The 22,704-nt window shown below is 36.2% G+C and overlaps 1 protein-coding gene across 3 annotated transcripts in view; it reads left to right on the top strand.

Moving 5' to 3' along the window:
- Nucleotides 1–22,704, top strand: part of LOC127834098 (protein eyes shut-like) — a 70,398-nt gene that overhangs the window by 26,474 nt on the left and 21,220 nt on the right. For all 3 annotated transcript variants that reach the window (XM_052359710.1, XM_052359709.1, XM_052359708.1), the window contains exons 3-10: nucleotides 2,386–2,508; nucleotides 3,005–3,121; nucleotides 8,191–8,418; nucleotides 9,240–9,353; nucleotides 9,739–9,852; nucleotides 10,845–10,958; nucleotides 15,493–15,609; nucleotides 20,827–21,084. In XM_052359710.1, the coding sequence (XP_052215670.1) occupies nucleotides 2,386–2,508; nucleotides 3,005–3,121; nucleotides 8,191–8,418; nucleotides 9,240–9,353; nucleotides 9,739–9,852; nucleotides 10,845–10,958; nucleotides 15,493–15,609; nucleotides 20,827–21,084 (1,185 nt within the window). The remainder of the gene's footprint in view (nucleotides 1–2,385; nucleotides 2,509–3,004; nucleotides 3,122–8,190; nucleotides 8,419–9,239; nucleotides 9,354–9,738; nucleotides 9,853–10,844; nucleotides 10,959–15,492; nucleotides 15,610–20,826; nucleotides 21,085–22,704) is intronic.

The following is a 22,704-nucleotide window of genomic DNA, read 5'->3' as shown; positions in this document are numbered from 1 at the left end:
TGAGTTAAAAAGTCGTTTTGGTTGGTTAAAAAACACATGGGGTGGGGCATATTTCCTTATATGGCTATAGTAAAACCTTGTTTACACTCTAGAGGCCACATTTATTGTCTGATCTTCTAAACTTGGTCAGAAGATTTGCCCCAATGATATCTTGGACGAGTTCATAAATTGTTCCAGTTGGTTGGAAAACATGGCCATCAGGGGGCGGGGCATTTTTCCTTATTTGGCTATTGTAAAAACTTGTTAACACTATTAAAAGTCACATTTATTGTCCAATCTTCATGAAACTTGGTCAGAATATTACCTCGATGTGTACAAAAATAGTCCTGGTGTGTTGAAAAACGCGGCCGTCAGGGTGTTGACTATTCATGAAAGTTGGTTAGAACATTTGTTCTAATGACATCTTGGGATGCACAGAACAGGTCAGTTCCTTTGAATCTCAGGTGAGCGACTTTGGGCTTTTCAGGCCCTCTTGTTTTTAATTTGGTTTTCTAAAGGACTACAAGGCTTCATAGTGCGTATTTGAGTGGTCAATAGAGCTGAAACCATTCGGTTCGATGCATCAAAAAACTGGTTCAACGCTGCCGATTCGATTTTGATACCAATACGGCCAATTTCAATTCACTGCAATCCTGATTGATCAGCATTTTAAACCTTACTTTCCAAATCCGTCGTCTAAACTTTCTTGTCATTTGTAATACCTCTTGTGATTGGTCAGTAGCCAATATGGCATCCAATGAATGAATGAATAACATGCTTAGCATTACATCAGCCGGTAAAATGGCTTCTTAAACCACGCTGAAAGACGCACTGCCAAAATAAAAATAAAAAGTATGGGGACATTATGGGTTTCGCGAAGGTTCTGATGCAAAGGCAACTTGCAAAACGTGTTTTGTTGACGTTAGTTGAAATCAGTCAGTTGATGTTTTTACTTAACTGTGTTCATTCTGTTAAGAAGTCAACTGGAAGTTGTTTATATACTTGCATGTTTGTTTTTGTTTTGTTTTTCTGTTAAACACATGTGATAGATTGTGCATTTTATGTTATTTAAAAATAACTCATCAAGTAGTTTTGTTCAATAAATTTGTTTCTTATAAAACAATGTGCGTTTTTAAGCTTTATTTAAAAAATTAAACACTTTAAATGTACAACATTATGACTTAATAAGTTAATAACAAATACCAAAAATATTTATTCATGCCCTGGACAAACCAAACATGAAATAGTTTGCAAAATAAGCTGCAAATAGTTTAATTTGAATCGAATTGAAAATAATAGAATCGGACCATTTGGTATCAAAATCGAATCGAATCTAATGATTTGTGAATCGTTACAGCTCTAGTGGTCAAGGGTGAACAATAGCCTTTGTCACTAGTTTGGTTGTAATAATACTTAGCTTTTGATGCTATACTTATCCACTTTTTGTTTGTTATGATACTGTCAAATCATTGATACTTATCAGCATGAAATTTCATGGTTTTTAAAAAATCCTTTTTTTGTGGACACGTAAATTTGTGGATTTTAGATTTTTGCAAAAGATATAAGTAATTTGCATCGGTCAACTTACGAAATTCATGAAAATTTATGTCTCTCTAATAATGAGGATTTTACAGTACTTAAATAGGTTTTTCAGGTTTTATTTTAAGGATCTAAAGCTGTTTGTCATTATAATTTGGCTTCATTGCATATGTGAATGAGTGTGCAGGGTTGCCACTTATCTTGAAAAGTCGGGAAAATGTGATTTTTTTTCAAGGTCAGAAAAAAATCAGGATATTAAAAAAAAAAATTGGTCAGTGAAAAATGAAATTTCTGAAGTCAGGAAAAATAAAATTTTGGGTCAATGCATAAGTTATTTAGTGGCTATGGCATTCTTCGGGTATCATTTGTTTAAGTGGATTCAACAGTATATTTTTTATTTGAAATGTTTTTACTATTTCTATGGACATAGAACATTAACATGTGTAAAGCATGTTCAAAAATGTAAGTTTATCTTCTTTTTTTTATCTTTGATTAATTTTTTGTATCCTTGAGGGTAGAAAGGCTCTGCAACGCTCGCCCCCAGAGCTGATTAATTCTATTTTTTATGCTTTGCAGGATAATCAGAGATGACAGCATGAAAGAGCAATACTATCTTTACTTATTTATTCCAGTTATCAAGAAGACCTGCTTCTACTCCTAACTGCACGATTTTCATGTATTAACCTACCATATATCACAGATCACAAATTGATTTTCTCTTCTTTAAAATAAACATAAAATGGGTGGATTTGGTCGGCTGTATTGGGAGAAGGAGGCCGAATTTGTTGCAAAATTAAACAAGTCAGTGAAAACCAAGATTTGGTCAGGGAAAAGCCAGTGAAAAGTCAGAGAATTTTATTTCATCAGGTTGGTGGCAACCCTACCAGTGTGATCGGTTCCCGTGCCAGAATGGAGCCATATGCCAGAATCTACCTGGAACATTCAAGTGTATATGTGCTGAGGGTTGGGAGGGAACCAACTGTCAAATTGGTGCGTAGTCTTTTAAATTAAAACCTATTTATGTTAGCTTGATTGCATCGAAAGCCAAAGGAAATGTTCTTGAGTCTGTTTCCTGGGTAGAACCAGTACTTGGTGTTTTTTGGGAAAATGCAAAGAAGACTCCCACTTTGGGTATTGAATCTATGTAGTCCTGGACTCAAGATGGAAACCATATCCACTGAGCCATGAGGACCTGTTAGTAGTTGTTAAATCAATAAATAAAAACAAAAGTGATAGCCCAAACTTGTAATTTTTAGTTGCATGCTACAATTATAATGAAAATAACAATTTAACGCCCAGTTAAGCTTTCAGCTGTTAATTTTGGGATGAAGTTATTAATGTGAGTTAACGTTTAACTCTGATATATATATGTGTTAATTTAAACAAATGTGTATTCTCAATTAAATTGCATGGATTTTTCATAATATTCTTGCGTTTCAATACAGACGCATGCTGTGTAGATAACACTGTATGATGTCTATTTTAGACATCAACGAATGCAGACTGTTCGCCCCTTGCCTCCATAATGGCATCTGCTACAATGGAGCAGGCACATACTCCTGCCAGTGTGCTCGAGGCTGGTCTGGAAAGAACTGTGAAATCGGTAAGATGCATTTCAGGGCATTTACTTCTGCTTTTTATGCCCCCCTTCGAAAAAGAGGGGGTATATTGTTTTGCATATGTCGGTCCATCCTTCCGTCCATTGAATGGTTTCCGGATGATAACTCAAGAATGCTTATGCCTAGGATCATGAAACTTCGAAGGTACATTGATCATTACTTGTAGATGACCCCTATAGATTTTCAGGTCACTAGGTCAAAGGTCAAGGTCATGGTGACTAGAACCAGTAAAATGGTTTCTGGATGATAACTCAAGAATGCTTACGCCTAGGATCATGAAACTTTATAGGTACATTGATCATGACTTGCAGATGACCCCTATAGATTTTCAGGTCACTAGGTCCAAGGTCAAGGTTCCTGTGACTTGACACAGAAAAATGGTTTCGGGATGATAACTCAAGAACGCTTACGCCTAGGATCATGAAACTTCATAGGTACATTGATCATGACTTGCAGATGACCCCTATTGATTTTCAGGTCACTAGGTCAAAGGTAAAGGTCACGGTGACTCGAACCAGTAAATTGTTTTCTGGATGATAACTCAAGAACGCTTACGCCTAGGTTCATAAAACTTCATAGGTACATTGATCATGACGCGCAGATGACCCCTATTGATTTTCTGGTCACTAAGTCCAAGGTCATGGTGACTCGAACCAGTAAAATGGTTTTCGGATGATAACTCAAGAACGCTTACGCCTAGGATCACGAAACTTTATAGGTACATTGATCATGACTCGCAGATGACCCCTATTGATTTTCAGGTCACTAGGTCAAAGGTCAAGGTCATGGTGACTTGACACAGTAAAATGGTTTCCGGATGATAACTCAAGAAAGCTTACACCTAGGATCATGAAACTTCATAGGTACATTGATCATGACTTGCAGATGACCCCTATTGATTTTCAGGTCACTAGGTCAAAGGTCAAGGTCACAGTGCCAAAAAACGTATTCACACAATGGCTGCCACTACAACTGACAGCCCATATTGGGGGCATGTTTTACAAACAGCCCTTGTTTAAATATTTGTTTCTGTTTAATTATTTCATCTGTGGTTGAAGCACAATAACAAGTGCTTTTTATCCCCCACCATATTAAGGAGGAGGGATTTAGAATTAGCATTGTCCGTTGGTCATTCCATCCATCCATCACCTGTCATTCCATCCGTCCACCCGTCATTCCATCAGTCTGTCCGTCATTCCGTCCATCCATCATTCTGTCTGTCAGTCTGTCACAAATTTTTTGTAATTTGCGGGGATATCAATTTAACGAATTTGCTTGTTTATCATTGATTTGCAACTGAGAGGAGTGCATTGAAGCTGTAATTTTTCATTTTTGACAATGCTGGAACAGCATCGTCCAAGGTATGATAACCATCAAAAAAAAATTCACAATGACGACCTATGTAAAAGACCGAGCCAGTCCGATTGAGATAACTCGATTTTTCAGTTACTTCCCTTTTGCATTCGCCACTGCGTAGGAGATTGCTCGTCATTGATAACATTCTCCTAGCAGAGTTGTCATTCGTGTTTCAACATTCAACAATGGCCGCCCCCATGAGAGTCTCGATTCAAAACTTTCTTACTGCATAAATTGGCTTGTTTCGCTATTTAGAAGCTGTCATTTAGGATATATGAATTATTTATTCACTAAATCTCCGCTTATGACAACAATAGTTGGAATTCGAAGGATATATACTCGATGTGAATGAAGGACTTTCTGGATCGTAACAGCTTGACACAGCAAAACTGGCATACTGGTATTTTTAGTTATCAATATAAGCCACATTGTGCTTTATAAATTGTATTCGAGCATTTTGCGACTTATTGAATGACTATGATACCCGATATCAACATTTCATCGGGGATTTGCAGATCACCAAGCTGTCCTGAAATTCAACATTGATTTCAAACTCTTAACTGGTTTGTACTCTTTCTTAGTGTTGGTACTTTTTATCATTTTAAAGTTAAATGAAATGTGTCACAGTAAAAGAGACATAAAGGCGATTGTGGCCACTTTGGATCTAGATCAGCCTGCAGTCGCTTGAAAGCTGTTTGCTTAAAAGCGTTTTTCTGACAATAACAAATAATTCAATTGGATACTGACTGCGCTTTTCCTGTGACCTGGCTCAAATAATAGAATTGTCATTAATCAAATTATTTATTTCGAACATTAATCAATTGTTTTTCTTGTCCCTCGGGATCAATGACTCCAGCACTTTCCTGTTGAGAATTGAATACTGCTAAAGGCGATGCTAGGGGGCGTGAGAGATGTTGCACCTTCCAGTATCGCTCGATTGTTCATTGTCAGCTCGGGTACTACGTACATGTACCCCGGGTACTCTTAAGTATACTTACATGTATCCCGGGTACGTTAAATATACTAAAATGTACCCGGGAAATTTAACCCTAAATCAGTCGTTGTCGACTATTTTTTTGTAATAATTATATATACACATTTATGTCAATTTTCTGTAGAATGGCCTCTATATTATCGGAACACATACTCAAAAAGCATGTTGATGCAGTGTTTTTTGAAGAGAAGTGTGTTTAAGATAATCGGTTGCGCGTTTTACGACATCGGATTTTGGGCGCGAATACAACTCGGGTACAGTCTAATATGGACCGAGTACAATTACGTTTATTTACCGTACTTGGGGTACATGTAAGTATACTTAGAGTACCCAGGGTACATGTAAGTATACTTAAGAGTACCCGGGGTACATGTAAGTAGTACCAGAGCCGACAATGACCAATCAAGCTCCATTATTCCTCATGAACCGACTTAAAAAACCAAGTCGGCAATATTTGACTTAATTTTTGGTTTGGTTGCTCTCGAGGGATCGAAAATTTCAGAATCTTCCTAAAAGCCCTACAGGTTTGATCCCCAGAAGCGACATTGAAAACTAGCATACTTTGTTATCTAAAAGGTTGCTAAACCTGATATACAATGATAATGTGAATTTTCTCTCACATGATGTTCATCAGTCATATATAAAAACTTACAGCAATAGTAAACAACTGGACAATAATTAATGAACGCATCTTTCATTTGTCTTTGACACTTTGATTTTGACATGGCCTAGATTTAAATATGTGACTGGACTTTACCAGCACTCTTGTAACAGAGCTAAAGTTTAAATGTACCATTGAAGATCACCTAAATCCAAATTTGCTATTATAGACGTGTGGAAAAGTTTAAGGGTGTGACAAGTAAGCAAAAATTGGTCATTACCCAGAGGCCACAACTGAACTATGACTGTATTAAAACAAGAAAAATCAGTGCCTGATTTAGATTTCCTTAGATAGTTCAATAAAAACTAATTTCATAAGCCTGGTAACATTTTAACGGTAATGCTACCAATGTGTCACACCAGGGCCTTGAATTTGAAATCTAGGACATGCATGGTCATTTCTTCATGAAATCAGGACACAAAATTGTATTTTAAGTCCTTAATTGACCTGGCTATAGTTCTCAGATTATTATAAGCTCAATCAGTATATTTATATCATTATTTATGTTTTGTGTATTGTAAACATATACACAATCATGCAGTTACATGATAGCAATAAATAATATCAAAGCTACCCATACTATAAAGGTCATTGACAAAGCCTATGGTCAAAATGTGAACACATTGAGTGTAATCGCCCTCTCGTGCCAGCAAAAACAACACGTTGACAGGTTGTCATTTTTGACAGCTCTACTTTCACATTCATTTTGTGATATCAAACTATTAACAATTATGTGGCTGAGAAAAATTTCGCCATTGCTTTTTATGCCCCCCGGTAGGGTGGCCTATATCAGTTGAACTGTCAGTCAGTCAGTCAGTCAGTGTGTCAGTCTGTCCGTCCGTCCGAAAACTTTAATGGCCATAACTTTTTTAATATTGAACATAGCAACTTGATATTTGGCATACATGTGCATCTCATGGAGCTGCACATTTTCAGTTGTGAAAGGTGAAGGTCATCCTTCAAGGTCAAATGTCAAATATAAAGCGTCTGTCTGTCTGTCCGAAAACTTTAACATTGGCCATAAATTTTTTAATATTGGGGTGCATGCGTATCTCATAGAGCTGCACATATTGATTGGTGAAAGGTCAAGGTCATTCTTCAAGGTCAAGGTCAAAGGTAAAATTTTGCAATATTGAAGATAGCAATATTCGGCATGCATGTGTATGTCATGGAGCTGCACATTTTGAGTGGTGAAAGGTCAAGGTCATCCTTCAAGGTCAAAGGTAAAATATATGGCTTCAAAGCTGCGCAGCAGGGGGCACAAACACAGCTCTTGTTTGATATATTTTCTGCACATTTCTTCAAAAAACTTACATCAATACACGATTTTCTTCATTAATTCAATAATTCCTGACAGACTTGTGTACATATTTCGCTTACATTTTGACGCGCGTAGGTAGGACCGAATTACCGCTTCCGAAATGTGTATTCATACTATTGCCTGCGAGGAACTTATCTGATGTTTTACGGAAAGGGCCGAAAATGTGCGAGTGTGGGTCAAGTTCCCCACAGGTACTACTTTTCCCCAATTTTTTTTCCGTACCTAAAATTTTTCGTACCCAATTTTTTTTCGTACCCATTTTTTTTTTGTACCCAATTTTTTTTTCATCCCCAATTGTTTGTTCGTACCCAAAATTTTTTCGGTCCCAATTTTTTTGTTCCCAAATATTTTTTCGTACCCTAATTTGTTTTCATACCCAAATTTTTGTCGCAAATTTTTTGTACCAAATTTTTTTTTCTTACCTGCAACATACACAGTTGTGGTGAATGTTGTGATGTAGATAAACTTAACTTGATGCTTTTATATCCATCCTCTCAAAAGCATCGTCACACCAGTATTGTCAGTACTTTGATTTGAATTATAGTTGATATAATGCCTTAAAAAGGCAGTGGGGATCAAAATAGACGAGTTTCTATTTGAAGACGAACATACGTGAATGTTTCAAGTTTTATAGGGATGGGTTTATGAGATGCTACAAATAGAAAAAAAAAAAACGAGAATTGATTACCAAAACATGTGCATTTTATTATTTCATATTCAGACGTGAACGAGTGTCTGCAGCAGCCTTGCCAGAATGATGCTACTTGTCTGAACACAAAGGGCTCCTACACGTGTCAGTGTGTCCGTGGATGGACCGGACCCACCTGCGCCATGGACATCAACGAGTGCATGGGCGTGCGCTGCGAGAATGGGGGCACCTGCTTCAACACACCAGGCTCGTACAAGTGTATTTGTACCCCTGGGTGGACTGGAAAACTATGCAACATTGGTAATTTGTGCATGGTTGATTTTATATTGCAATACAAAAAGTTGCCGTTGTGCATAACATGTCCATACAGCACAAGGAGGTCACAGGTTTGATTTCCATGGTGGGAGTGTTCTTTAAATCTCCCCAAGGAAACTAAGTACTGGTTCTACCCAGAAACTTAACTCGAGACCTTCTTAATTTGCCTTCGGCTTTCAATAGAATCAAACTAAAATAAATAGTTTTAAATTAAAAAACATATTGCAATATTTTATACTCTTCTTACATGTGTTTTTGTTTACTGGTCTTGAATATAAAATAGAGGTGAATGTGTTTATCTTTCTGTATGCTCTTTTAGATAGAATATATATATTTTTATTACATTATGGCAAGTTTATAGTCAAAGAAATTTCCGTTTTCAAGATTAAAACAGCTTACTATGTACAAGATCATTATGAGCTTCTGTGATTGGCCACTGTAATCCAATGACGATGTGCATCACCATGATCACATAGCCACTTTCCTTTCAAATAATGATTAATACATGTATATATATATATGAGCCATGCTGTGTGAAAAGGGGCTTTAATGCATGTGCCTTAAAAGTGATCCCAGATTAGCCTATGCAGTCTGCACAGGCTAATCAGAGACAACACTTTCCGATTAAACTGGATTTTTGCTTAGAAGAGACTTTCTTTAAACGAAAAATATCATAAAAACAAAAAGTGTTGTCCCTGATGAGCTAATCTGGGAGAACACTTTACATACATGTATTAAAGCCCCTTTAACAAAGCATTGTCCATATATACATTAAAATCTCAATAACATAAACAGGTAACTTTCAGATATTGATGAATGCCTGACAGTGACATGCTTGAACGGTGGCACTTGTATACATGAGATTGGCAAATACAGGTGTGAGTGTGCACCTGGTTACAAGGGAGACACATGTGCCTTTGGTACGCACTTTTCATTCAAACCAATCATCTTAAGGCAATATCATGAAACAATGAATTTTAATGCTGTTTTGCGCTTATGCACCTTTTTTCGCCAGTTTATATAAATCAAGTTCTAATTTGTGTTTTCAGTTACATTTAAATTCATCAAAAATGTTTTCCAATTTAATTCAGCCATCCTCTTTTTATAAGTCTATGTTCTAAGAAAATATATTATACACACATTTTGGGCTTGCAATTGTTACACAGAATAATCTACTTTTATTCAGGTAAAATGATAAATTTTTCAGCCTTCATTTATGAAGTTAACGATTCAGGTTGGGGAATATGGGCCCTGGTGACTGTTAATCTATAACAGTTATGTTCAAGCTGCATTTATTACCTGCAGATATCAACGAGTGCCTCCAGAACCCGTGTCTCAACAAGGGCACCTGCTCTAACACTGAGGGCTCGTATAAGTGTTCATGTCCCAAGGGATGGAGAGGCGCTAACTGTGAATATGGTATAAAACAGCTTCATTAATTGAGACTTGTGATGTAAAAAAAGTGGTTTAATGCATGTGCGTAAAGTGTCCTCCCAGATTAGCCTGTGCAGTCCACACAGGCTAATAAGGGACGACACTTTCCGCTTTTATGATATTTTCTGTTTAAAGAAAGTTTCTTCTTAGCAAAAATCTAGTTTAGGAGGAAAGTGTCGTCGCTGATTAGCCTGACACTTTACACACATGCATTAAACACCTTTTCACAAAGTACGGCTCAATTAATCCTTTACCACTCAGATGCACTCTTTGACCCATTTGAAGTCCTTGAGAAAATCAAATTACATTTTAGACCTTTCTTACTAGATTCAAGTTTCAAAGACTTCATTTCCAAACCATAGCATACTGATGAGCAGCAAATAGGTTTCATAGCCATTTTTGCTTAGCTTCTGAGCTGGAAAAAATAAAACTCCAGCCAGATGTAACTTTTATTTCTTAAGTAAGTTGTTCTCTTTTTTTCATATATTTCCATTAGAACCAAATGAAATGTGAATATATGCACTCATGCGATAGTCTTTATCTTTAGAAACCAAACATACACCCATATATATAAGAATGGAAAAATTAAAAAAATACATAACTTATGTTAACTTTGTTTCTACAATATGAATATCGGTTAAATCCACAAATCAATATGAGTCAATGTGTTTTGTTTTTTAAAACTTCTTTATCACCTGTAATCAACACATCATTGTGAATCATTAAGAACCAATGATAAATCTTTATGAAACTGTTGCAATTTATTATTACCAAATAAATATTAAGGTGTATAATTGCTATTTCTTACCTAATAAATTACAAGTTCCATTTTGTGATGCAAATGATAGCCAGTATCAAAGGTCTCTTCTTGTCTACGCATATTGACATGTTATATGCTTCACTGCCAAAATATGCTAAATGTCCTGTTTCATTGTTATCTCCTCTTTCCATTTTACAATGTTAACTCCCCTTTTCAGACAATAATGAATGTGAGATGAGCCCTTGTCTGAATGGCGCGGTGTGCATCAACAATGCAGGATCATACCAGTGCCAGTGTCCAGCGGGATACACCGGCCTCAACTGCGATATTGGTACACAGTACTCGTACAATTTGTGTTATACCTCTTAGATACATGTTTTCATGCATTTATATTCACTTATAAAGTTAAATTTAATTTAAGATATTTTTTACTAGATTCAAATTTTAAAGGCATCATTTCCAACCCTTAGATACTGATGAGCAGCAAACAGCATAGAACCTGAACAGACTGCGAGTTACTCGCAGGCTGTTCTGGTTTTATGCTGGTTGCAAAAGCCATTTTCTCTTTGCTTCTTATGGGGGAAAGCGTTAAACAATTAAGGGCCCAGAATGAAGGACATTCTCATTTTTAGCTCACCTGAGCACAATGTGCTCATGGTGAGCTTTTGTGATCGCCTTTTGTCTGTCGTGCGGTGTGTGTTGTGCGGCGTCAACATATGCCTTGTTAACACTTTAGAGGCCACATTTATTGCCCAATCTTCATGAAATTTGGTCAGAAGATTGGTCGCAATGATATCTTGGATGAGTTCAAAAATGATTACGTTTGCTTGAGAAAAAAAAACATGGCTGCCAAGGGGTGGGGCATTTTTCTGTATATGACTATATATGGCTGTAGTAAAACCTTGTTAACACTCTAGAGACCACATTTATTGTCCAATCTTAATGAAACTTGGTTAGAAGATTTATCCCAATAATATGTTGGACGAGTTCGAAAATGGTGCCAGTTAGTTGAAAAACATGACAGCCAGGGGGCGGGGCATTTTTCCTTATATGGCTATAGCAAAACCTTGTTAACACTCTAGAGGCCACATTTATTGTCCAATCATCATGAAACTTGGTCTTAAGATGTGTCCCAATGATATCTTGGACAAGTATGAAAATGGTTACGGTTGCTTTATAAACATGACCACCAGGGGGCGGGGCATTTTTTCTTATATGGCTATATATTGCTTTTGTAAAACCTTGTTAACACTCTAGAGGCAACATTTATTATTTGATCTTCATGAAACTTTGTCAGAATATTTGTCCCAATGATATCTTGGATGAGTTGGAAAATGGTTCCAGATGGTTGAAAAACATGGCCACCAGGGGGTGGGGCATTTTTCCTTACATGGCTATTGTAAACCCTTTTTTACACTCTAGTTAATTAAATATTCTTGAAGTTTAATGCAGTAATATTTATTTCGCAGTAAATGACTTAAGGGAGAAAAAACTGTTCATAGCTTGAATTGTTTGAATTCCAATCATGAATGCACACTTAATTACTCCAACTGACCCTTATCAGCTGCCTTAGCACAAATCAAAATGCATCTCTGAGTGAACCTTGATGTTCTATTTTAAGATCAGCAACTTGATACCTTGGTGTGCTATTTCTTTGATGTGTGGCACCATAGATAAGAGAAGATATAATTTTTGAGTTACACAGTTTATTGATGAAGTCTCAATTTATTGAGTGATTATCAAAGATTTGTGTTTTAAAACGGGTTTATTGATTTTTTAATTGGAAATATAATTGCAAGGTGAGTCTGAAAATAGTTCATGTTTGTTTTACAACAAGGCTCTCAGGGGTGGTAGTTTTTTTGTATGTCTACAGTTGTTTATAGTAAAACATTGTGAATACTTTAAGTCACATTTTTAGTTCAATCTGAATGACACTTGCTGAATGTAAATGTTGTTATCATATCTGGATTTAGTTTACTCAATTAGTTTTAATAATATCATCTTCAAACATATGTTGACAATCTTTATGAGCATAATATTTTTTGCTCATGGTGAACTTTTGTGATCACCTTTTGTCAATTGTCTGTCTTCTGATGTGCATCATGAATATTTGCCTCGTTAACACTGTAGAGGCCACATTTATTGTTGGATCTTCATGCAACTTTGTCAGAGGTTTGTCCCAATGATATCTTGGACGAGTTCAAAAATGGTTCAGGTCTGTTGAAAAACATGGCCTCCAGGGGGCCATTTGTTGTTCATTTTTCATGAAACTTGGTAAGAACATTTGTTCCATTGATATCTTGGGCTGCAATGAACAGGTCATTTCTTTTTATCTCAGGTGAGCGACTTTAGGCCTTTCAGGCCCTCTTGTTTTTATCAAGTCATGAATTTTGGATTTGATTCATATCCACTTAGCTGTGATTGAGAATGTCAGTCAACTCAGAGAATACGAACATGTTCATCCTCGAACTCAGTTTTAAGTCAAGCTCAAAACTCAAAAAAGCTTTTATGAAACACCACTGCGAGCATATTAGTTTAACTGTAATCAAATAAAATCGTTGAGCCAGATATTGACTTAAGTATGTTTGGGATACTATACTCTTTACACAGTACAAAATGACAGTATGCAAATAATGTCTACCTAATGGGAAAATGAAGTGTGACATCCAAACAAAGCTCAAATTTGTGATTAAGTAATGTCTCAAATTTTTATGAAAAATTTCAAAGCAGTAGAACTGATTCGGCTTATTAACCCATTTATGCCTAGCGTCTAGAAAAAAGGCCTATGCAAACAGCGTAGACCCAGATGAAACGCTGCATGATGCAGCGTCTCATCAGGGTCTGCGCAGTTTGCTTAAAGGAATTTCTGTAACAGAAATTCTAAATATAGAAATAAATATACTAGACATCCCTAATTTTGGAAATAAATTGATCCAATTTTGAAGGATGGGAGAGTCCACTAGGCATAAATGGGTTAAGTTCTAATCACTTATTGACTGCACATTATTTAGGACATGTTTGTTATTATCCCCCGCCAAAGGCAGAGGGATACTGTTTTGGCGTTGTCCGTCCTTCCGTCTATCTTTTTGTCCTTCCGTCCGTCCGTCTTTCCGTCCGTCCGTCCGGCACTTTTGTGTCCGGAGCCATATCTTGAAAGTGCTTTGGTGGATTTCATTGAAACTTGGTATGAGTATATATATGGATAAGAGGATGATGCACGCCTTATGGCATTGTACACCATCTGTTAATAACAGAGTTATGGCCCTTTGTATCTTGGAAAAATGCTTTTTTGAGTGTCAAATATAACACTTTTGTGTCCAGAAGCCTATTGGCGAGGGAAATCAATTCAACAAATTTGCTTGTTCCAAAAGAACCGGTAGTTGATTATGGGTCTTCTAAGAATGATTATGTTGGGTGTTAATTGTAAAACTGCTGTAACTGATTAACATTTCTTTATCTGATGCTGTGGTTTTGTATTTTACACTTGATTTATCTAAATTTAAATTGAGTCGCGTTCTGAGAAACTGGGCTTAATGCATGTGCGTAAAGTGTCGTCCCAGATTTGCCTGTGCAGTTCACACAGGCTAATTAGGAACGACACTTTCCTCCTAAACTTGATTTTTGGTAAGGAGGGACTTCTTTGAAACTAAAAACACCATAAAAGCGGAAAGTGTCGTCCCTGGTTAGCCTGTGCATATTACAACACTTTACGCACATGCATTAAGCCTAGTTTTCTCAGAACGTGGCTCATTTAATTTTATTACATATGCTCAGAATGTTACATTTCAACCATTAGACCTGCACGTGTAACAGATATGAGCCTTGCTCTGGGAAAATGGGGCTTAATGCATGGTGGTTAAATGTCGTCCCCAATTAGCCTGTGTTGTCTACACAAACTAATCAATGACGACAAGTTCAGCATTTTGTATTTTTTATGCCCCCGGATCGATAGATCGGGGGTATATTGTTTTTGGCCTGTCTGTCTGTCATTCTGTCATTCTGTTCCAAAACTTAAAGGTTACAGTAAAGTTTTGCAATAACTTTTGAAATATTGAACATGGCAACTTGATATTTGGCACGCATGTGTATCTCATGGAGCTGCACATTTTGAGTGGTGAAAGGTCAAGGTCAAGGTCATCCTTCAAGGTCAAAGGTCAAAAATTTAAAACTTTAATATATTAAAGTTTTGCAATAACTTTTGAAATATTGAAAATAGCAACTTGATATTTGGCATGCATGTGTATCTCATAGAGTTGCACATTTTGAGTGGTGAGAGGTCAAGGTCATCCTTCAAGGTCAAAGGTCGAATATTTAAAACTTTAATATAGTTAAGTTTTGCAATAACTTTTGAAATATTGAACATAGCAACTTGATATTTGGCATGCATGTGTATCTCATAGAGTTGCACATTTTGAGTGGTGAGAGGTCAAGGTCATCCTTCAAGGTCAAAGGTCGAATATTTAAAACTTTAATATAGTAAAGTTTTGCAATAACTTTTGAAATATTGAACATAGCAACTTGATATTTGGCATGCATGTGTATCTCATGGAGCTGCACATTTTGAGTGGTGAAAGGGTAAGGTCAAGGTCATCCTTCAAGGTCAAAGGTCACACAAAAAAAGCGGTGCATTAGGGGGCATTGTGTTTCTGACAAACACATCTCTTGTTGTTTTTAAGGATGTCTCTTCTTGGCAATTAATTGATTTAAGTCGGAAAGTTTTGTACTTGATTAGCTGTCGTGGATTTCACAAGTTAATCTGTTATGACACTTTAAGGACATGAATAAAACCATATGTTCACAGAGGAAGGTATTTATATAGGGTATGATATTTAGTAAGTTATATATTAAGTTTGTCTGGGTTTCAGACATTAATGAATGCCTCACAAATAACCCGTGTCTATTTGGTGGAACTTGCACCAATACTGTGGGATCATACACCTGCCAGTGTATCGAAGGTAGAACTGGGGCCAACTGTGAGAAAGGTATATTTGAATGCGCATGTTGGATATAAGTAAAATGTGGTCAAAATGTATGGTCTACTCTTGTTACTAACAATTTACTCTTTTCATTTCTAGGTATATGTAGCTCTGGCTTCCATAACTTACAATAATTTTGTTTTAATATTTTTATGCACCCCTTCGAAGAAGAGGGGGTACATGTATATTGTTTTGCACATGTCGGTTGGTCCGTATGTCCGTCCGTCCATCAGATGGTTTCCGGATGATAACTCAAGAACGCTTAGGCCTAGGATCATGAAACTTCATAGGTACATTGATCATGACTCGCAGATGACCCCTATTGATTTTGAGGTCACTAGGTCAAAGGTCAAGGTCACGGTGACCCGAAATAGTAAAATGGTTTCCAGATGATAACTCAAGAACGCTTATGCCTAGGATCATGAAACTTCATAGGTACATTGATCATGACTCGCAGATGACCCCTATAGATTTTCAGGTCACTAGGTCAAAGGTCAAGGTCACGGTGACTCAACTTAGAAAAATGGTTTCCAGATGATAACTCAAGAACGCTTATGCCTAGGATCATGAAACTTCATAGATACATTAATCATGACTCGCAGATGACCCCTATTGACTTTCAGGTCACTAGGTCAAAGGTCAAGGTCACAGTGACTTGACACAGTAAAATGGTTTCTGGATGATAACTCAAGAAAGCTTACGCCTAGGGTCATGAAACTTCATAGGTACATTGATCATGACTCGCAGATGACCCCTCTTAATTTTCAGGTTACTAGGTCAAAGGTCAAGGTCACAGTGCCAAAAAAGTATTCACACAATGGCTGCCACTAAAACTGACAGCCCATATGGGGGGCATGCATGTTTTACACACAGCCCTTGTTGATTTTGTGTAATATATAACTATATTGTATGAGCTGTGTCATGTGAAAATGGGTCTTATGCCAGCCAGCGTAGCTCCAGACAAGCCTGTGCAATAGAGTAGCCTGGTCAGTAGCTACATTGTATGCTATAAATTTCACTCCAGGTTTCATGGCCTCATAAGCAGACATGGTAGCTCCTGACCACACTGCCCATTTTCGAATGATGCTGCTCCTATAGTACAATAAAACTGTTCATCTTAGTTTTCTTTGTAAAGGTCTACCATACAAATTAGCTTGAATTCTTGCTGGCTTATAATAAGGCTGTGCTACAGAAAGTGTAAAATAAGATTGAAGTGTGGCTCAGGTGTTGAATTTTTATGCCCCTTAGTCTATACTGGAGGAAATATTGTTTGTGCCCTGTCTGTTTGTTTGTTGGTTTGTTTGCATCAAACTTTAACATTGGCCATAACTTTGGCAATATTGAAGATAGCAACTTGACGCTTGATATAGACGGTGTTGTCATAAGAGATGTTCAGTATTAATTTGAAGTCAATTGGTGAATAAATGAAGAAATTTTGTTAAAACAAAATTTTGGGTATGAAAAAAATTTTGGTACAAAAAAAAAAATAGGCACAAAAAAAATTGGGTACGAACAAATTTGGGTATGAAAAAAAATTGGGTACGAAAGAAATTTGGATACGAAAAAATTTGGGTACAAAAAAAAAATAGGTACGAAAAATAATTGGGTACGAAAAAAATTGGGTACGAACAAATTTGGGTACACAAAAAAATTGGGTAAAAAAAAAAATTTGGTACAAAAACATTTGGGTATGAAAAAAAATTTGGATACGAAAACATTTGGGTATAAAACAAAATTGGGGTACGAAAAATATTTGGGTCCGAAAAAAAATGGGTACAAATTTTTTTTGGGAACTTTAAAAAATTGGGTACGATAAAAACATTTGGTACGAAAAAATTTGGGTACGAAAAAAAATTGTGTAAGAAAAAAAAATTGGCTATTCCAAAAAAAAGGGTATGAAAAATTTTGGGTATGAAATACTTTCATTGCAATTGAGCTCAAATACATACCGTATACGTGCGCTTATAAGACGCATTTTTAAGACTCAAATTAATAAGTTAAAGTGGGGGTCGCGTCTTTTAAGCGAGATACTTGTGAAAATAAGCGAAATTTTTCAAAATATCGAGTTTACTGGGCTTACGCTGGCCAAGTTGGACACTTGTCAATTGTTTTGAATCATCGCGGCAGCCATTTGCGTTTTCTCTAAAGTCTGTATTTGCCCGTACCGTGTATCGGAACGCTATGTTCAGTTACCGATTTACTTGAAATAAAATGTATCATTATTGATTTTGTTGTCTACTATTTTTTATTTGAATTTTGTTATTTTGGGGTCGTAAGGCATTATATTGTCCATGGTTATACTTGAAAAGTTTGTATCACCCGATTGTCTGCGCGCGACGTCGTTAAATGTCATATAAATTGGACATAATAGTATACGTGTGTAAGCGGCGACATGATGCCAAACATGCTTAAAATAACAGCAAAATCAGTTCGCAGCTTGAAACTGTTAATTGTTAAATAAACACGCGATTACAAGTGCTTCTTTACAAATTTGTATCACCTGATCGTCTTTGTTCGACGCTGTTAATTGTCAATTAAGACATAATTGGCAATAAGGGTATTGTCTGAAAATAGTTACCAGTTTGCAACTGTCAATTGTTAAATAAACACGTTCATTCAGACGACCCCCTTATGCCGATGACACCTTATTTATAAGGGACCCACGACAGCGGGAGCAAAGAGCGACCGCATGCAATTATCCACAGGTGGCTTTCTTCTTGACCCGTGAGTTCACTCTATCACGCGACTGGCTAATTTTATGAAAGTAGGCATTACCTATAGACAATGGGCGTAACATTTGCATAATCAACGTAATCTATATCTGCCTCTTAGTTTTCAATACCAGTCAAACAATACAATTATATTTACAAATTACAACTACTGGAATCGTCAAAATGAAACGCAAACAAAACTCTTATTATCTCAAACTCAATGGATGGTACACAGGACGACGAGTTGTTTGATGATCTTGTGGAAAATCGCGATCAATCTGAGGATGTATCGGCCTGTGCAAAGGTTAGTGATTGCGACGATGATGATGATGATATCGGCGACTGGGTTTACAATGACAATCTCACTATTGAGGAATTCTACGAACTGTTCGGTGAAAGCGATGATGAGAATTTCGAAGGATTTTAAGATGAATGATATGATCAATTACGAACGTAATATGTTTGAAATTGTTATGGCAAATTGATTAAATACGCAATTGTTAGAAATTGTGTTAATTTGAAAATTATTTTTACTGTATGAATAATACTTGAAAATAAATTAAAACCTACTTATATATCATGAAATAAACAAATATTATTTACTTTGTTGTTTGATTGTTTTTTTTTCGGACTTGCGTGAATTACTAATTGTATGCAGCGCGAGTATGAAAAATTCTCAATGTGTTTCTTATTGATTTTCTTCAACATTCTGCAGTTTTTCGGCCGATGAAAACGGCAAAATTTGACCGCGTCTTACACGCGGGTCAGTCTTAAATCCACCAATTATAAAGTCCGAAATCGGGGTGCGTCTTATAAGCGAGGGCGTCTTATAAGTGCACGTATACGGTAGGTTTAAACTAAATCAATGCTTTTTTGGTCAAATTTTGGGCCAAAATTGTGACACATTCCCAATCTCTTTTTTTTTCTGAAATGACTTCCTAAAATTCCCCTTTTTCCAAAACAATTTTTGTGTGTGTAAATCTCAACATTTAGGTAATTTCCAATCAAGGTCTTTAAATTGAACCTAAGTAAATATAACATTACAAACACTTTTGTTCTTAATTTTTAAGTATTTTTATCCAAAGTGGAAACAATATTGTTCACCTAAACATAATACATATAGGATCCGGCACGAGTTGTCATATCATACCATATTTTATTAAACGAGTTCAGGAATTTTGTTAATAAGCAAGCCTTTGGCAAGCTTACTAACGAATTATCTGGACGAGTTTAATAAAATATGGTATGATATGACGAGTGTCAGATTTGTTTATGTCCCCCACAACTATAGTGGGGGACATATTGTTTTTGCCCTGTCAGTTTGTTTGTGTGTTGGTTTGTGTGTTTGCATCAAACTTTAACATTTGCCATAACTTTTGCAATATTGAAGATAGCAACTTCATATTTGGCATGCATGTGTATCTCATGGAGCTGCACATTTTGAGTGGTGAAAGGTCAAGGTCATCTTTCAAGATCAAAGGTCAAATATATAGCTTCAAAGCGGCGCAGAAGGGGACATAGTGTTTCTGACAAACACATTTCTTGTTTATCACATGTTTTTAAATGAGCAAATTAAATAAATATTTACGCAAACATAATGATTAATCCCGAATGTTGTTTACATTTCTTGACGTCATTTGACATTACAACGTCATTTCAGGAAAATAACAAAATGCGATTGGTCAATGAACGAAAATTAAGCCAATGAAAACGCTTCAAAATGTTGTATTACACATGTGTAATATAAAAAAATATGTAATAGTTGTTTTAAATGGGAAACAGGGTATAGCATGTGATAAAATTTAGTCAGAATGTTTATCTTGACAATAATTAGGCCGAGTTTTAATCTGGTTTCTACAAAGTTTGCATAAAAAAAGTAGGTCATAAGTAAGATCTCACAAAGATCTGGTGAGTCCATTGAGGACTTACTCTTCCCAAAACTTGGTCAGAATGTTTGTCTTGACAATACCTAGGGTAAGTTTGTATCTGAGTAGTGTGTGACAAAAACCAGATCACCAGGTCAAATACTAGAACAATCTTGTTACAACTTTTTAAGACTATTTATTTCCACAACATCTAGGGCGTGTTATAATCTTGGTCACGGATGTTCAAAGACAAGGTCACCAGGTTGACATAAGGAAAACATTGTTATCACTTGAGAAGAGTCATCAATCTGTTTGAAACATGGTCAAATGTTTATCTTGACATTATCTAGGCTAAGTATGATTCTTGTTCATCTGGGTCCAAAATCTTCGTCACCAGTTCAATCTTTAAAAAAAAATCTTGATCAAACTTAGACAGAAAATGAATATTTACCTTATTATTCTATAGCTCTGGGTTTTTTGGTGTCAAAATCCAGGTAATCAAGTCTTTGGCAATTGATGCACCCTGAATCCAGGTGAGCGCTTCATGGTCATCATGGCCCTCTTTTTGTGTTATAAATTGATATAACATACATATTGTACATTGACATTTTTACTGTAGGTTTCCTTGCCTTTTGTTTTCATTTCAGACATGATAACATTACCACCAACAACACCTGCACCTACAACTACACCTGCACCTAAAACATCAATGGCAACATCAACAACAGTAACAACAACAACAGCAGCAACAACAACAACAGAAAAATCCACATCTCTTGCATCATCACAAGCAATATCTTCAGAAGCCACCACTGTACCAATTGTTGGTGTTAAAGCCAATGAAGGGGAGTACTCTGCTCTACATTCTGATGACTTCACAGTGGACAATAGCTCATTGATTCAAGGTAATTCTTGCAATAATAGTGAAAATGGGTCGTGTTCTGAGAAAACTGGGCATAATGCATTTGCGTAAAGTGTCGTCCCAGATTAGACTGTGCAGTCCGCACAGGCTAATCAGGGATGACACTTTCCGCTTTTATGACATTTTTCGTTAAAATAGTCTCTTCTTAGCAAAAATCCAATTTAGGCAGAAAGTGTCGTCCCTGATTAGCCTGTGCGGGCTGCAGAGGCTAATCTGGGACGACACTTTATGCACATGCATTATGCCCAGTTTTCTCAGAACAGGACACAAATACTTAGTTGAATTGTAGATGACATTTATCGATAAACAACTGTGACAAATAATAAATAAAAATTCAGTGGAACATTTGAGAAACAAACTTGTTTTGCATCAAAAGGAAGTACAAGTGTAATTCTTACAATCAGTATGAATTTTTGTGTGTTATGGTACATTTTAGTTACTCATATAAATCGAAGATAGTTAATTTCAGTTTTGTTTATTTTGATCAACAATAAAGAATAAGTGGTAATGTAATTTATGTTTAAATGAGAAAAAATCTTTGTCAGCTTATAATGACTTAGACTGCATTTCACACAATAAACTCATCCTTATTCATTATACCTGTACATAATCCATGGCAAACTCACATGTATTCAACATAGAAAATATCAATTAAGAAGTATGCAATGATAATCTTCTTTGCTGCTGATGTTTAGCTTGTTTAACCCTTTCCCCCATAAGAAGCAAAGTGAAAATGGCTTATGCAACCAGCATAAAACCAGATCAGCCTGCGAGTTCAAGTTTTATGCTGTTTATTGCTCATCAGTATTTGCGAGTTGGAAATGAAGCCTTTAAAACTTGAATCTAGTAATAAAGGTCTTTAATTAAATTTAACTTTCTAAGGGACTTCAAATGTGTGAAAATACATATCTAAGCGGTAAATGGTTATTCACTCTATTGTCCAAGCTACATGTATATTACTCGCCCTAAGGTTGGAATAGATGTCTGCTTATGCCCTGGTAAAGAAACATATTATGGGCTGTGCTCTGTGAAAGGGGGTTTAATGCATGTGTGTAAAGTGTCGCTAGGTCACAGGGTCACTTTGTGCGTTTTAAACATTTAGCATGGTGTCCGCTCTCTAATTCAAGTAGTTTTCATCCGAGCTTCACCAAACTTGGTAAGAAGTTGCATCTAGATGATGTCTAGGCCAAGTTCGAACATGGATCATGGCAGGTCAAAAACTAGGTCACGGGGTCACTTAGTGCGTTTTAAACATTGAGCATGGTATCCGCTCTTTAAATCAATTAGCTTTCATCCGATTTTTACCACACTTAGCAGGGCTCGACATTAACTTTTGAAGCCTCTTGTCCGATTGGACAAGTAGACCATATTCCACTTGTCCTGACCAAAAAGCAACTTGTCCTGATTATTATATCTTATTCTGCTCAGTACTTTGCAAAATAATGAAATAATGCAAAATGCTCAAATCATAAAGACTCTAATCGTTCAAAATACATGTTAACATAATTGTAGGCCATTTCAATACCTTAAGGTATTTTTTTAAGTGTCCTGTGATTTTAAAGACGAAAAACCAAAGGAAAGCAGAATAGACATTTTTAAGCAG

This window comes from Dreissena polymorpha, chromosome 6 (genome assembly GCF_020536995.1).
Source record: "Dreissena polymorpha isolate Duluth1 chromosome 6, UMN_Dpol_1.0, whole genome shotgun sequence".
Classification (NCBI taxonomy): Eukaryota; Metazoa; Mollusca; class Bivalvia; order Myida; family Dreissenidae; genus Dreissena; species Dreissena polymorpha.
The sequence above is the reverse complement of the archived record's forward strand: the minus strand, read 5'-3'. Positions and strand labels throughout refer to the sequence as shown.